General features: G+C 32.8%; 1 protein-coding gene across 2 annotated transcripts; it reads right to left on the reverse strand.

Moving 5' to 3' along the window:
• Positions 1 to 766: 766 nt before the first annotated feature.
• Positions 767 to 5949, reverse strand: LOC149405728 (putative LRR receptor-like serine/threonine-protein kinase At1g63430). 2 transcript variants are annotated; one of them, XM_089607992.1, is made up of 13 exons: positions 5380 to 5949; positions 4765 to 4909; positions 4614 to 4685; positions 4386 to 4529; positions 4176 to 4289; positions 3962 to 4072; positions 3810 to 3874; positions 3163 to 3387; positions 2863 to 3068; positions 2629 to 2761; positions 2392 to 2549; positions 2091 to 2306; positions 767 to 1400 (listed from the first exon to the last, which is right to left on the reverse strand). In XM_089607992.1, exons 1-13 carry the CDS (start codon positions 5462 to 5464, stop codon positions 1155 to 1157), a joined length of 1920 nt encoding a protein of 639 aa, XP_089464118.1. In that variant the 5' UTR covers positions 5465 to 5949; the 3' UTR covers positions 767 to 1154. The 2 variants fall into 2 exon arrangements, with proteins under 2 accessions (XP_089464118.1, XP_089464117.1); XM_089607991.1 differs by having other exon boundaries at positions 3163 to 3420; positions 5380 to 5946.
• Between the last annotated feature and the right edge of the window lie 12018 nt (positions 5950 to 17967).

Genomic DNA, 17967 nt, shown 5'->3' on the forward strand with positions numbered 1-17967 from the left:
AAAGTTACGGATTACTCTTTTAACGTGTAACTCAACTACAAAAAGCTATTTCGGACGGATTTTGCGATAATCGCTTAAATTAATGAGAAGATCATGAGAACGTAATAGATGCATAATAATAAACGAACATACAGATCAATGACTCTTTCACTAGCTAACCGACCTAACTCTGAGATCCTCTCGTTTCCACAAAAATATCTCTCCCGAGACTTCTACACATGTGTTTCCAGTTCTAAAAAAAAGAATAAACCTAACCTCTTTTCTATTTTGCTCAAACACGTATAGAAGAAAACATAGCAGTGGAACGACACAGATTCAAGAGAGTAATACAAGCCGTTCTTTACTCTTAAACAATTCAACAAAAATTTTCTGAATAATAAAATATGAGTGCATGAGCTTCTAAGACCATGAGCCGCGCTTAAATACTTGAAGGTCTTGAAAAGCTCCTTGTGGTATTTTTTGCGCAACAAACTTCGATTTGGCCCTCTTGAATATTTTCATCCCGCACATCTAAAAATTGTAACTATGCCTTTTCTTAACCGAAAATCTTCGCTCCGCCACTGGTTGTGTTGTGTTGTGTTGACAAAAATACACAACCAAATAAAAACTTTCAAAAAAATAGAGAAATAAGCGACAAGTGTAAAAACGATCACTACTTACGACGGATATACTGATATAACCCAAAACTGCAGGTATTTTTTTCTTCTGAATAATTGCTTCCAGAATCTTTGCATATAAGGATGTAATATAGCAAGCAAGGATAAAATGCAAGAATAATTTCATATAGCTTATCATCAACATGTTTTTTTTTTTTTTTTTTACAGCTTGGTGAGACTTATTCGTGCCTGCCTGGTATACAAATACTTTATTCAACTCCATGACACTTTCAAAAGCAGTGGCACAGAGAGCATTAAAAAAAAAAAAAAAAAAAAAAAAAGACATCCCATTATCTCTTAATGTCACTTGTTAGCAACTTCGGAAATTAAATGGCATTAGCTCTCAGAAAAACATTTACAAAACCACACTAAGAAGAAAAAAAATGTAACTTGGAAATAAAAGAAAGAAGAAAAAAAAAAAAAAAAAAAAACTTTTTAGTTCTTCTCTGCTGCTTTACAGTATGTTAGCTAAAGCTTTTTTAAATGGCTTTATTGGAATCACGACGAGAGCGCAAACTCGGCCCACGCCAAAGACGAGCACTTGAGATCGGCGGCGAAGGTGGTGTCGATTCCGCTCTCCAAGATGTCGCAAAGAACGTTCATCCGCGGCCGCTCAGTCGGATCCGAATTCAGGCAAAGCCTCACCGCCTCGCACACCACCTTCAGATCCTCCGCCTTGAAATTCTTCACTTCCGGGTCCACCATCTCCGACATCACTTCCGGGATCTCGATATATTCTTTCGCCTAAAAAAAATGAGAATAAGAAAGTTTAGGCCTTTTCTGCTAATCATAACAAAGATGGCAGCTTTTTCGTCTCGTTTTAGCTTTTGTAAGCTCTTTATCAGATTAAGCAGTATCAGATAAGGGGTGTACAAAAATTAACCGAAAATCGGTTAAACCGATCCGAAACCAAAATTCGGTGCCACGTCATGAAACCGAAAATTTGGTTCGGTTAACCGATCCGGTTATTCGGTTATCGGTTATTTAAACAATTTTTTTATTTATTTTATTTTATAAAACGGATAACCAGTTTTGAAACCGGATAACCGGTTACGAAACCGAATAAATTGCTTTGAACCGGATAACCGATTATGAAACCAGATAATTTTTTGGATAAACAGTTTCAGAAACTGGATAACCGCTTTTCAAAACCGGTTTTTAAACTAAATATCGGTTTTCATAATTCAGTTAACCGAAAATTCGGATAACCGAATTTCGGTTTTGGACCAATTCGGTCCGGTTATTTGTCCAAAAATTTGAAACCGAAAATTCGGTTCCGATTCATAAAATGGGCCAAAACCGAACCAGTTTCAGCCCTAGTTACTATCAGAGAACAGAACTAACTCTTGACCTTATAAACACCTCAACTAAGTCTCTTTCGTGTTGTTTTCTTTTCGGTTTTTTTTTTTTTTTTTTTTTTTTTGTAAAACGTACCCAATCCACCAAACAGCCCTTTTGTTTGCAGTACGGTGGTCGGCCGCTGATGATTTCCAACAAGAGAACGCCGAACGCGTAAATATTTCCCTGAATGTCCAGGTGTCGTGCTTCCAGAGAGTTCGGAAGAATGCAAACCGCGCCTTGGCTGTCGAAAGAGCCCGAGTACTTCTCCGACCTCGCCAGAATCGCCTTCCAACATTCAAAGTCAACGAGCTGTCAAAAAAAAAAAAAAAAAAACTTGAGGTGATGGGATTCGAGAAAAAATAATGATAATACAATGGGATATGATAATAATAACCTTAGGCGAGAAATCTTCCGTGAGGTACACGGCGCTGGAATTCAACTCGGATATGGTAAACGGAGGCTCGATTTCCGAGTGAAAGTATTTCAGTCCTCGAGCGATCCCTATCACGATCTTCATTCTCCGGGTCCACGACAATTGACATCCTTCTCCGTCTGAGATTCGGACGAGTCGATTAAACAGCGATTTCACACGATCAGATGAGAAAATAGAAAAAAGAAAAGACGGGCTTACAATGAAGGTGCTCGTAGAGAGTCCCGTTCGACGCGTATTCGAAAACCAGCATCCTCGTAAACGGAGAGCTCTCTCGGCAATAGCCTAGCAATTTTCCCGCGTTCTCATGATTCAGTCTCGCCAAATCCGCTACCTAAAAAATAAATAATAAATCACTCGAGCAAAAAAATCGCAAACTTTTTAAAAGATATATAAAAGACTATCCGAGCTCAATGACTTTTTTTGTTTTGTTACCTCTCTTTGATAGTAGAGTTCGAGAAAGCCCGTCCAATTCTCCTCTTTGATGCAGAGAGATATCACAGCGATCTCGGGCCCGCCTCTTATGTTTCCCTTGTAGACCACACTATCGGGCGAAGATCCGATTATGTTGCTGAAATCTTCGCACGCCACTTCGAGGTCTTGTCTCCCGTATCGAGCCACGTCTTTCAACAGCCCCGAGTCTGTAAAAACGAGATATGTATTTTTCCCTTCATTTTTCCAATCAGTTATTCAATAATGACGATATCGTGAGAAACGCGTTTTTAACCGACTGACCAACGTGTACGGAGACGTGTTCCTTCTCGCTCGCGGATTTCTTCCAAGGGATTATGAGAGAGGATTTGCTGTTGCATCTCTGGAGAGCCGTGAGGAGAGCGATGATTAACAGAGAGCTCACCATCACTCCCGTCACTATTTCCAGCGCGAGAAGCCACGTGGGCTTCTTTGACGATCTTCCGTGCTCGTCTGATTCGGGTTTCGAAGCTCGGTGCCTTATGTTGGCTTCGGAATGGGGTTTCGCAAGAAAAGAGCCGTCTTAGCACAAAAGGAAAAGAAGAAGAAAAAAAAAAAAAAAAAAAAAAAAAGAGAAGTCAACATCTCGCCGGTTTTTCGCTATATAGATGATGTATTTTCAGTTTTCGAGAGGCGAAATAATCTATCTGATTACAAAGCTCTACCACTAAGAAAACTAATAATGACAGCTTTATACTAAAACAAGACTAAACAAATGAAAAATACTAATTTTCCATTCCAAACCTAATTTATTGGAGAGAGGTGAACCGATCTCTCTTACTAAACTAATCTACCACTTAAAAAAAGTAAAATAACAATTCTTCTCAACAAAACCTAATGACTCGTTAACGACTTAATTCTACTAAAATAAGACTAAACAAAGGAAATTTCTGATTCACAGTTAGACATACCACACTGATTTTTCGGGCGCTGTTTTATGTCTCCGTGCTGAAGGCAGTTCCCTTGAAAACTCGTTCTGCATCAAAGTACGAGCATGAATGTACCGTTCATAAATCAGAGACTCGAATGAAGAAAATAAAACTATAAAGGGCCGGGAAATTACTTCGGTAGAAATCCCAAGCACTTGGGTACGGTTCCGTTGAAGAAGTTGTACGAGAAATCCGCTTTTTCCAACTGAGTCAAACCACATACACCCGTGACATTCGAGGCATACCTGAGTTAAAATCAAGCAATAATGAGAGATGATGAAACAAGTTATAAACTTCTTTATTTTTCTGAATTATATGTGCAATTGAAAGAGTGTTGAACTAACTAACATTCCAAGAACACTTCCTTGAAGCCTGTTTCTGTCAAGTCGGAGCTCTCGGAGGTACTTCAAGTTCTCGAACTCGTGAGGTAAGTGACCGGTCAGCGCATTTGACTCGAGGTTTCTGCAGGAAAGTGGAAAAAATATTAACGTCCATTAGTTAAAAAAAACACAAACTAAAGATCGACCGAAATACAAAAACCAGGAAATCCTGTCATACATTTTAACGGCTTTTGTTAAATTCCCGATCTGCCTCGGAATCGGACCCGTTAATTCATTTTTCCCCAAATCCAAGACTGTGAGGCTCTTCAACAAGCTCAGCTCCTTCGGAATCACGCCAAGCAGTCTGTTTCCGTGCAATATTCTACACAAATCACCGATATTTTATCACGTTTCGACCAATGAAAATCTTATCCAAGTAAATACACACACACACACAGAGTCTTACAGCTCTTGTAAGGAGGTCAATCGACCTAATTCCGGTGCGAGAAATCCTCTTATCGACGCCCCAGAAATGTTGCTGCGAAAAATCGGAAAGTGGGAGCTTAGTTTAATTCGATTGTATAGCTATTAATAAACCAATATAAATCATGCCTTACATCTTCGTGACGTGAGCTCGGTCGCCGGAGCAAGTAATTCCGTCCCAATTGCAAGGATCGGAGCCGAGCTCGAGACCGTTCCAACTAGACAGAACCTTATGTGGGTCTTCAAATATAGCTTCCTTAAATGTCATTAGAGCTGAAACTGCACAAAGCCCAGATTCCATTTTTTTTTTTTTTTATATCAGATACTTGAACATCACAATTAACCAGTTTTCTTTTTTCCTTCATACTATTCTTCCCTTTTTTTTGTGTGTGTCAACATCTCTCTAGTACATTAATAATAAATAAACCATAGATTTTTTTTCAATAAACCATAGATTTTTTTTTTCAATAAACCATAGATTTTTTTTCAGAAAATTGTCAATACTTTGATCACATTCAAAATCTACTCCTTCGACTAGTAATTAATGAAGGAGTTTTTTTTTTATAATAAATAAGCTCTTAGTGTTCAGAAAGTTGAATTATCTAAATTAAGTACAATGAGGTACTATGCAAGAGCATAAACGATATTGATTTTAAACAATCTCATGTTTCTACACTTCCTCAGTAGTAAATAACCAGACAGAGATTTATCATAAATAAAATAAAATAAATCAAGATCTGAGATAATACCTTCTTTTGAGTCAATGGTCTCACCGACCGCAAAAAGAAGTCCACATATCAAACCCAGAAGCCAAACCGAAGCCAAAGTTTTCATTTTTCTCTCACTTCTCAACAATGCAAATGAAACCCAGAAAGAGAATTCATTAAAACCACACTCTTTCAAAGAAAAAACACAGTGACTTTGTGAGATATGCTTCTTTTTTTTCTTTTTTGGGTGATAAGATATAATGGAAAGAAACCCCACTTCAAGATTAACCAAAAATGTAATCTTTGATTAATACTAGTCTTTTTCTTCTTCACTGTTAGCTTTGGTTTTTTTAGGAAGAGAAAGAAAAATGAGAAACTGAGAAGTTGTGTGAAGTTTCTTTCTAACCCCAACGTCAATGAACAAAATAGAAGCTAATTTTTTTTAATAATGGAACCAAAAAAAAAAACTAGAATATTTCGATGTTGATTGTTGTCCAGATTTTAGATGGAGACTTGGATTCAAAGACAGGGTTTTCTCTTGACGAAACAACAAAAGTGAAGAGAAAGTAAGAAAAAAAAACAGAGAAGAAAGAAGGGCCAAAAAACTAGAGAGAATTTTGAAAAAATGAAAAAGAATTAAAAAAGCAAAAGCCAAAAAAAGCAAAAGGATTGGATAACAAATAAAACACCGATGTGAGAGAGAAAGGGACGGAGAATATGAATATCCAATTATCCATATTTTTTTATAAATATCTGATAATTAAACATTTACACTGAAATTATTCTAAAATTCTTGTAAATATTAAGATAATTTTTTCGTAACATTACGTTATAAAAGTAGTGATTATATAGTTTACAATTTTAAAAAAATAGTGATGTTATATTTTTTTATTTTATATTTTAAAACTATGTTACTATAGTGTGATTTGATTTTATATTAAAATATCAATAAAGTTGTATGTTTAGATTTTATTTGGCAACTAATGATTTTAAATGGATTTTTCTAATAACAGGATGATTTTTCCTTTAATAAAATTAATAGAAATTATGTTATTGATTAGTGGGATTTTTTTGGGGGGTCGTATGAGTTTTTGGTTCCTTCAATTAGTGATAATGATTGCGTTAACATGGACTGATTAAGAGAAGCGTGACGATATTATACACCTAATGACGTGTCTCTCTCTCTCTCACGATTATCAATAATCAACTTATCACGTGCAACCCCAAACATTTTATTTTCTGTAAGCTCGTGAATTAGATCACATTCTTGACTTTATAAGACAATTAGGTGAGTAAATATTAAGATGAAAATGGAAAATAACCTTGGCAATGGAGTGAACCCTCAGCAATGGGTTAGAATAATAGCGAAGTTGAATTTTCCGCATAATTATAACTCAAACGTTCTATTCTAAAAGTGATCATGGAAACAAAACTTTCGTAGTGGTATTTATATTAAAATAGAAATGATCAAATGATATGACATACGAAGCTATAAGATCAGTAAATTTTTCTCAACTTTTATTTTATACACTTCTCTTTCTAAAAAAAAAATATCCTCGATTTCATATATCATCAAATCCCCTAATATTAACTATCAAAGAGCGCGTCGAAAAAAAATCCTATGCACTCTTTTTTTTTCCCAGGTTATAAGGAGTCAAAAATCACTTTTCGACATCATTTTTCGATGAAAAAAGAGGACGAATTAGAAGAATTTACCATTATTTAGGCCATATAGGATTCGATACACGATCAAATCGCGTCAATGTTTACTATTTAAATTTTGGAGTGAAATTTGTTGATCCACACAAAATTAGCGGAATTAATTTGTTCATTCCATTTCAAATGTTCAGATTTAGTTTTAATAAACTTTCTTTTCTGGTTTCAATTTTAATTTTGAGAGAGAGAGACTTTGATTCCATTTTATTTGATGTGGACAAACTTTAGTTGACCATGCAGAGTAATTTACTCGCATCAGAGGGCATGGACAACCCAATATTTATTGTTTTACAGTTATTTTTTATTTGTCTTTTTCTTCTTATCACTTGTGTTTGAGTTTTGTGACGCCGCTTGGTATCATAAATTAGGTTTAGCCGTCTTGGCAAAGCTCAAATCATTTTTGTTTTAGTTTTAATTAAATTTTTCTAGTTTTAGATGATAATTGGTGTAATAATAACAAACAATTTAAGGAACTATTATCCTCCTCATTTCAAAAACTGTACGTTTCTTAGCACTTAAATCTGTAATTACATTAAATATTAAATCAAGTATAATAATAACATTTGTGTCGTTAATTAATAATCCCTTTCAATAAAGACATTTCATAAAAAAAAAAAAAAAAAAACATAATTATATTATAATAAAAACAAAACTCTTTGTGGGAAGTGCTTGTGCCACAAAAATATTCACCAAAATCAAATTATCTAAAGCTACTTTTATTTTGGAATTGGTTTACTGTATACTCGCATTTGTTATATTATAAACAGACTGGCATTTTTTTTTCTTATATAAAAAGACCAGATATAATACTAGCGAAACTTGACTTGAGCAATGCCCGGCAATAAAAAGTTGAAATTTAAAACGAACACATCTTATTTAAATGAGTACGACAACCAAAAACAAACACATCTTATTTTAACTACAATCTCATGGGTATCTAATCAATATTTTTTTAATCTTAATAATTAAAAAACAAACATTAGCTTCCAAATTTCTAAATCATAAAACTATAATCATTCCTTATTGTTACAGATAAAATTTATTAATCTATCATCTATGCCCTATCTCTTAAACATAGCATTTTTTTGTGTTAGAAGATTATAAATTATATAGCATGTTTAAAAGAGTGACTTAAAATTAATTACAATTCAAATAAAGACCTTTTATTGCCAATCACAAATAAATGGGCCTATTGGGCCCATCCGGAATTAGCGCCAAGTAATCATGCGCCTCACTTTTCTAACTCATTGTTTAATTACCGTTTAGCCCACGATATGATATATTGGTCTTCTCGTTGTCAATTTTATTATCGCCAATATACCGTTATTTAAAATAATAATAATAATAATAAAAAAAAAAATCAGCGTTTGGTTGGTTTTACTTTGTGTCGTTCGTTCCTTTGAACTTTGTTGTAATTTTATTTATTAATTTGACTATGAATCTATGATGGTTTTGTCACGTGAGTCAGAATTTTAGGGAGATTTATTAATTAATTGGGGAATTGCAACGGGAAGCTTCTATTTAGAGCACAATTATGCATTGAAAATGAGAAGGGAATTTCTCTAATTTTTTTTTTTGTGTGATTACGTGGCAACAACATGTGCATGTATATTATAAAGTGCGTTGCCGTCAATAGAGATTAACGTGTTGAAACTTGAATGTACGTTGATCCAAAAAAAAAAAAAAAAAAAAGAGGCTTTAAGTTGCTGCAAAAGGGAACGCCTTATGATTAGAAAAATATGAACTTAATTTATACCATTCGAGTCAAGCATGTAAAATCGATTGAACGGGTCTTTTGGATTTAATTAAGTAAATGAAGTTTTGTCATGACTATATGACTCCACGTTGGTAGGTAATTTAATTTTTCAACTCGTGTAGTGTATTAGCCTTTAAATATATAATGTGATATGGCCGCTTGACAGTTAAAATACTTTGTCGCATGCCTTTGGATTTAACACTTGTTAGATGCGTGTCATGGGTGGATTTGGCCACATACCTTTGAATCCGTGAGATTAAGAGTGTGATGATGGTTGTTTTTCGCTCAACTTCACGCCAGAAGTGAGTTTGTTCTTCTCTCGACTCCACGTGGGAGTGAGTTCGCTTTTTATTCAACTTTACGCCGAAAGTGAATTTGTCGTCGCGATTTCCTAAGAAAAGAGAAAACGTGAAGTGTGCGGTGAAATATTCCTCTTATTAAGTGAAGAACATAACAATCGATTTTTCAAGCTCTTTGACACTTTTAGTGAGTGAATGTAAATTTGGCTTTGTAGACTGTTCGCGCGCGAGAGAGAGAGAGAGAAAGAGAGAGAGAGAGAGAGAGAGAGAGAGAGAGAGAGAGAATATTTCGTCTCCTGTGTTTTTAGGTGAGAGATGTTGAAGTTTTTCTCTTTTTTGTTTTTGTGATATATATTGTGAGTGTATTGGTTTTTCTCTTTGTTTTTTTTTTCTCAAATGTTCTTGTGGAAGAAGAATCAAGAGAGAGAAGTGAGAAAGAAAGCTGGCATGTGTTTGCCTGGATTTTTATTTTCTTGAGATAAAATAGTGGAGTGAATGGAGTATTTATAGTGTTTTGAAATTATGTTGAGGATTTTTGAGTTGTTCTGTGGGACCCAGCCGAGACTGGCTAAAAAAATGGTGAAGATGTGCTCTTGAGCGAGTAGATTTCCTTTTTGGACGATGAGATTTCCTTTTTGGACGAGAAGAATCCCTTTTTGGACGAGGAGAATCTCCACGCGTGATGAGGTCGTTACACGAGGAGTATATCCACGCGCTAAGAGGTCATTTGGGCGAGAGTATTTTCTTTAATTTACTATAACTAAGCTACATATCTAATTTAATAGAACTAGGCTGGACCCGTTGCAACAACCACCGCCACAACACTTTATCGCCACCAAGGCGCCGCCTGCCAACAGGTTGGTGGCAGCCGATGATCGCCAGCAGGGTACTCAGATTGTTCGGATGTTGGTGTGGGCCAACTCTTTTCTCACTAATTACTCCAACAAGGTGTCATAATTCTTTCTTTCTTTGGGAGTTGGTATGAACAAATTTTCCAGCTCCAGGAGGGAGAAAAAACGTCCACAAAACTAGGAGAGGGGCTGCCGAAAATCTCAAGTGAGGAAGAAAGCAGTTGGGCAGAAAACTAGAGTGAATTGCAATCAGTTAGACAATTTTTAACTTAGCCCAAATAGAATATGCAATTTCCTGATTTCCTTTGATCTTATTCTATTTAACATGAGATTCTATGATTATAAAAAATCAAATATCTTCTATTTACTTTAATAAATAGAATATCCAGATAATATCTGATATTTATTTACTTCTAACATTAGAATTTATTAATCAAGTAATTGATTAATATAGAATAATTCCATCATATTTTCAATAAATAACATATTTTAATACATTATTTATTTCTCACAATAAGATATATTATTCTATAAATAGAGTAGTAGAGAATATCTCCATGATACTCTCAATAAATAACGTAATTAATACATTATTTATTTATCACAACAAGATATATTATTCCATAAAAAGAATAGCAGAGAATATCTCCATGATACTCTCATAAATAATTACTACATTAAATAATAACCAAATCGGATAATATTTCATATATAATATTTATTTCCTATTTGAGAAAAAGCTCCAATTCTATTGGCTTTGATCAAACAAATCCAAGACACATGTACCTCATTGTACACGCTTATCCCTTGTGAGCTGATTTAAATTACTATTTTATAAGCTCATTTAAATATAAGTGATATTCCAAAGTTACTTAAACAAGTAATAACTTATTCGTAAAATACTTTATTACGAATGTGAAAGAAATTGCAACCAAGTTGTTGTAGTGATAATGTAATCAATTATCTAATTATTACGAGCATCTCTTTCCATATTATCAGAGCCACCATATGGACTATGGACCTAGTAATTAAAGTTTCCACAAATCCGAATAATTAACGAAACCTCTATTTTCTCTTATTCATTTGATTTGTCAATCTCGGTGTCACACCACAAGATTATATGGATGATAGTTATTATTGATTCTAATTAGAAAATAACCCACTAATAAATAATACTAATAAAATCAACTTTATATTATATTAACTATCTTCAGTGGACAATTATTCCTAACAGTTGGTAGCTTGCAGAATCCCGATAACTTACGGTCTGTAAGAGATACCGTGGTCATTCTAGTGACAAGTACAATAAAAATGAACAATAAGGGCGCCATCAAGAGATAGAGATGAACATGAACAGTAAGAACGCCATCATCGAGAGAGAGAGGGAGATAGAGAGATAGAGAGATAGATGAACATGCACATAATATTTGGGCGGTGAGTCTATATGTATATTTAATGAGCACCTAAATTCTAAATCAGAGATTAACCTACGATAAAAGGGTTTGGGTCAGGCCAAGGTCTCTTTTAGGCTTGAAAAAAGGGTCGGGTTGGCCGGGCCCAGCCCTTTTAACATATTTAATATACATTAAATAACATTATTAGATAGGTTTCTATATAAATTCTTACCATTATTAAATAGGATTCAATATAATTTACTAGAACTAAGCTATTTATTTAATTTACTAGAACTAGGCGTAGATCGACCCGTTGCAACAACCATCGCTTCAACACTTTATCGCCACCAAGGCGCTGCTTGTCATCAGGCCGTCGACGGCGCCGATGATCGCCAACATGGTCCTTAGATTGTTAGGATGTGGGTGGCCTGCATGATCACGATGACGTACAGTTTGTGAAGATACCATGGTCATTCTTGCGACGAGTACAATAAAAAGGAACGGTAAGGGCACCATCAAGAGAGAGTGATGGAGAGATGAACGTGAACAGTAAGGACGCTATAGAGAGAGAGACAGAGAGAGACTGAATAGATGAACATGAACGTAATATTTGCGCGGTGAGTCTATATATATATATATATATATATATATTATATATATATATATATATATATATATATATAGAGCCCTTAAATTCTAAATCAGAGATTACCCTCCAATAAAGAGTTTTGGTCAGGCCCAGGTCTCTTTTGGGCTTGAAAAAAAAGTGTCGGGCTAGTGCTCAAGTTGTTTGGATGTTGGTGGCCTGTAGGATCCCAATTACTTACGGTCTCTTAAGATAATGTAGTCATCCCAGCGACGAGTACAATAAAAAAGAACAGTAAGGACGCCATCAAGAGAGATAGAGATATGAACATGAACAATAAAAACACCATCGAGAGAGAAAGAGAGATAGATGAACATGAACATAATATTCGTGCGATGAGTCTATATGTATATTTAATGAGTACTTAAATTCTAAATCAAAGATTAACCTCTAATAAAAGAGTTTTGGTCAGGTACATGTCTCTTTTGGGCTTGAAAAAAAAGGTCGGGCTGGCCGAACCCAACCCTTTTGACATCTTTAATATAAATTAAATCACATCATTAATAGGTTTCTATATAACTTCTGACCATTATTAAATAGGATTCAATATAATTTACTAGAACTAAGCTACATATTTAATTTTGCACAATTTATTCTCTTTATAGAAAGACAAAGATGACTATGCATGAACATAGTATGTCCACCACTCTCCTCTCTCAACTTTTTTTCTTTTTATCAACATCATCTATCTCTCTCTCTCTCTCTCTCTCTCTCTCCCATTATATATATAGAGAAATTTAATTATCTAGACCCAAAAGTTATGGAAATATCTCAATTAGACCCAATAGTTAAAAAATATCCAAAATTGGATTTTTGTACCAATTTTGGACGAAAATATCATTAATTCAAAATAAACCCTCTCTCCATCTCTTTCCATCTCTTTCATTCTCACTCTCACTTTCTCTCCACACCAAAGAACACCAAATCCGACGTGAGCCCCATTCCGACGCCCAACCACACCAAATCCGACCGAAACCACCATAACTCCGACCTCCACCAAAGTTTCAAGCTCTCTCAAACTTCCATACCTCAAAATGACAAAAAAAAAAAGTTAGTTTTTTTTTATGGTTTTTTCATGGTTTAATTAGTGTAGGATTAGGATACAAGATTTGAGTGGTTATTAGTTATTTTAGGTTGATTTGAATGAGATTTGGAGGTGAATATATATATTTTTTTAAATCTGGGAATTTCCGATGAAGATCATCGGAATCCGATGGATTCCGACACGTTCCGACGAGTTCCGACACGTTCCGACGAGTTTCCGACATGTTTGAATTTTTTTTAATAATTTAAGATAAATAGAAAGAGTTTTTTTTTATTTTTATTTTTTATTTATGAACAAAATATACTAATAAAAGAATTTGGGTCGAGCCCGTGCCTCTTTTGGACTTGAAAAAACGGCTGGGTCGGCCCGATCTAGCCCTTTTGACACCCTTACTATGAATCGTATTTCACTCACTTGATCTCAAAATTTGAGAATTTTGCAGTCAATTCATATTTGTTAATACGGTATAATTGATTCGTATAATTTGTATTTTCTTAAACACAATTTAAATTAGTAACAACTTTTCAGCAATATTTTTTTATTTTATAGCTTATCTTTCGATAAATGAGTTTTGAAATGTTGCGTTTTTTTATTTTTATTATTTTACAGTTGGTATTATCCATAAGATTAAACATGTTGATCCGTAAAAGATATTTTATAAAGAAATTTATAAACAACTAAGTTTTATACTTATTATTTGTTATATAGCCAACGTTTTGTCTAATTAGTCACTAATTATATGAACAACAATTAATTGACAATGTTGTCCAAATAACTCATTCCCATTAATTGTTAATGAACATGAATTATTTGGACAAAATTATCAATTAATGATTGTTAATAAAATTAGTGACTAGTTAACTATAATTAAATTAAACGTTAATTATAATACAAATTTAAGATGTATATACAAATATCCTATTTTATTTTAATTCTACAACAACCACCACTATATGTAATATAGTAATTTATTTTTTATTTTTATGATAAGACATTTGAGCCTCTTTATATATTAATTCAAAATTCAGAACCAACAAACCTAAACAAAATGTTCTCAAGTATCTTATGGGAAATGTCTTCTTGCTTGACACCAAAACAAAGGAAAAATAATAATTGCACATGATTTGTAGGGAGGGAATAGTTAATTGTAAAGCCCATTACAATTTTACTATTTATGATTGAAGTATTTCTCTATTAATAATTATTCCACAGTTGCTTTTTCTGTTTTGGCATCACTTGTATCTTTTCATTTTAACTTTGTAAAAGAAGGAATAGAGAAGACAATGGATTTGTTTAAGGCTTTAAGCATGAGAGCTGACAATGCTTCAAAGCAAGATACTCTCTTTACAAAAACAATTAATAATAATAGTAATAATTTAGAAGAAGGAAAATAGGAAAAAGCCTTGTGGGGTTTCCTACAAGTGAAGTAATAATAAACAGATGTCACATACATATAGGGGACCTAATATTTTTTTAAAACAAAGTAGAAAAATAAAAACCAATAAAAAATTAATTAATAATCCAATACTTTTCACCTGCCTTCATGTGTAGCATATGATTTTATTATGCATGTTGGGATAATATAATGTATAAGATAAGTTAGGTCTTACTCGCAGACATACTTTATAGTTTTCAATATGTAAAGAAGATATGAGAAGAAATGCATATACATATATTATTATTTTTAACCAAAGTGATGAATATTAGCTTTTCCAAAAACAAGTATAAAACAATGTATTGTGTGAGAAGGTACTAAATATGGTCTTATTTAAAAGGCTAGTTAGTAGTTACTAGTTGGCAATGTAAAGAGTGGAGAGAGTTACAAACACTGTAAATAATATATCTTTACAGAGTATTGCCCTAACTTTGGGCCCCTAAATAACACAAAGGATTTTGATTTTTTTTTTTTTTTTTTTTTTTTTTGGTGTTGATAAAAGGACGAAATGACTTAATATTGAAAATACACGTTTAAACAGGTATTTGCGTCCCTTTTAATTTGACAAGGACACGCTCGTATTTTGGGCCCATATATATATTTTATGGTTTACTGCTATATTGGTGCATTTAAAGCATTAAATAATTATTTCTCTCACTTACTGTCCGATGCCTTTTTTCCCATTTTTTTTAAAATGAAAAATGGTACGAAGCATTTTAAAGAAAATATTAGACTATAGATAAAACATCACAAATTGTCAGATCATATTTATATTTAACCCTAAAGTATAAGTGTTTGCTCATTCATTTGCACACTTCTGAAGAAAAAAAAAGAAAAGAAAAAAAGCTATACACATACTAAAATCCGAATGCTTGTTTAGTAGCTCTTTCAAGATACACTCGCTAGTTAATAGAGATATTCAAGCAATTGTAGTCTGTTAAAAACCACGAAAAAAATAAGTATGTTTTGACAAAAAATCTACTCTCATAATGAGATACTGGACGACACTTAATCCGTCTTTAATTTGGAGCAAAATAAATAATACATATAACTACAAAATCAAGTGTTGATAAACACAATAAAATTGATTAAAAAAAATAAGACGTCGACATTATTTATGACAACATTGTACAGAGAGCATCAGAAAGACAAAAGACATAAGTCACAACGGGGACAAGAACTCGATGGCCACTAGAGATTCATCGCTTTAGAATCTCTGATCGGCAAACCCCAAATCATTAGATCAGACACCGTCGAAGAGATCAAAGACGAAAAAACACGCCACACCTCTGACCCCAACACCGTTCTACTAACGACCTTTTTAGAAAACCCTAACTCGCATAGAAGTGATACAAGAGAATGTAAGAGAGAGGGATTCGATTTTACTAATACAAAGTATCTTTTACTTTGTTTTTCATTTAATATATCTTAAAGGAGGCTTGTCATATTTTTATACATCTAAAGTAGATATTTTATCAAAAAAATATATAAAATTTAAAAATTGAATTTTTATTTCCTCCGATCTTCTGTTTATAAGATTAAAAAAAAAGAACACAATTATTTGTTCAAACCTTTCCCTCTATTCTTCACTTGAAAGTTATACGTTGTAGCAAAACTTTCCTCAAGTCAATTCAACTTTATTTCCCTTTTATTTCTTCAAAACATTGAATCATGCCCACCATAACATGCTCTGAGTTTGAAACATGAAAAAAAAAAAGTGGGGAACAGCTATTATTGTATACAATCTATCGAAACTAAAAATAAATATTTGGTCCCGATTAAAAAAAAAATTGAAAATTTGGTCTATCTAATGATGTTTTACTAATTTAATGTTGGTACTTGCTAAGTTGCTAGGGATTTTTTTTTATATTCCTTCTCCTTCTCTAACTTACCACTCATTTAATGTCATAAAATAAAATTTGTTAGATACTACTTTTTGCTTTCTATTTTCATTTATGGAACAGTATTTATTTTAATTTATTATTGGCACAAAGAATTAATAGTTTTGTATAAGTGTTTGAAAGTTCTAAAGAGTTGTACTGAATTGGAGTGACCCTAAAGCAGTTGCTTTTAGAAAATTTTCATTTGGACTTTTCTTTGCGAATTAATTATAGAGTCCGTGGTATGTATTTACATTTTATTCATTGAAGTGGTCCATAGTGTTTTTTTCCTTTTGATCTTCTCTCTTTATATATATATATATATATATATATTAACTTTGATAGCACCATTAATAAACTTGCTAAGATGTGGATTATAAAAATCAAACATGACTTAGCAAACGAAATAAAGTTGGTTGACGAAGTTGACTATGATAGAAGCGACCATTTTAATTTTGATGACCCAATTTAATTAACATGTTAATATATGGTTGTCACCAACTATCTGATGCTCTCTGCAGGTTTGAAGCTTCCTTCTATGCAATTGATTTTCATGCAAAATGCTTTTTTTCTAGGCAAGAATCTCGGTTTCTATAGTATTATGTCAAAAGTCATTGCAGAATTATAAGCGATGAAATGAACTTAAAAATTATATTAAGTCGTTTTTTTAATTAATAAAATAATTATATTTTAAAAAGCGATAATCATGAAGTTAAACGTGTAGTAGTATCACTTGAACATTTATAAGTGAGTGTATCCATAATCCACATCTATTTATAACATATATACTAAATAACTAAGCCACTTCTAATTATTATTAATTGACCGTGACATTTCTCTCTCTAGACGAAGACTTTAAGTCCATCTTTTAAAAAAAAATCTTTAATCTTTTAAAAACAATTAAGAGGCTTGAAAAACCAAGTTTAATATTACCTCACATTTAAAAATCAAATTTTATGTTGACCACTTTAGGAAACCAAGTTTTTGGGTGGGTAAAACATCCAAAATACTATTGTTAAAGAACTTTGAAACGATTAGAAAGATGAAGCCAAAAACTTCGAAATCACTGAAAAATGAATGCAAAACCTTCAAAGTCAATATAAAAATGAAGGCAAAATTTTCGAAAATAGATTATTCTGACATTATTGATTTCGTAGTTTTTTGCCTTCATCTTTTTAATCGTTTTGAAGGTTTTGTCTCCATTTTTCTAGTTATTTCAAAGTTTTTGTCTTCATCTTTCTAATCGTTTCGAAGTTTTTTTAACAAGGGTATTTTTGACGTTTTATCTACCCAAATGCTTGATTTTCCTAAAATGTTCAATACGAAACTTGATTTTCAAATGTGGGATAAAACTAAACTTGATTTCTCAAGTTTACATCTTATAGCCTCTAAATGAAGACTTTAAGTGTAGCAAAAAATATAACTTTCAAAGTTCCAATATTAAAAAAATTCTAAAATACATATATATGTACATATATTCATAAAATGCAAATACAATGAGAATTGCCTCGACCATATCTTTACAAGTTATATGTCAATGTTTCACTCTCACATGATTCGAGTTAAATTTAAATTAAAACTATCACCCGAGATTCTGTCGGTTTGTCA

The sequence above is a fragment of the Urtica dioica genome, chromosome 2 (genome assembly GCF_054948205.1).
Source record: "Urtica dioica subsp. dioica isolate 48M chromosome 2, U.dioica_male_clone48M_v1_H2, whole genome shotgun sequence".
Lineage (NCBI taxonomy): Eukaryota > Viridiplantae > Streptophyta > Magnoliopsida > Rosales > Urticaceae > Urtica > Urtica dioica.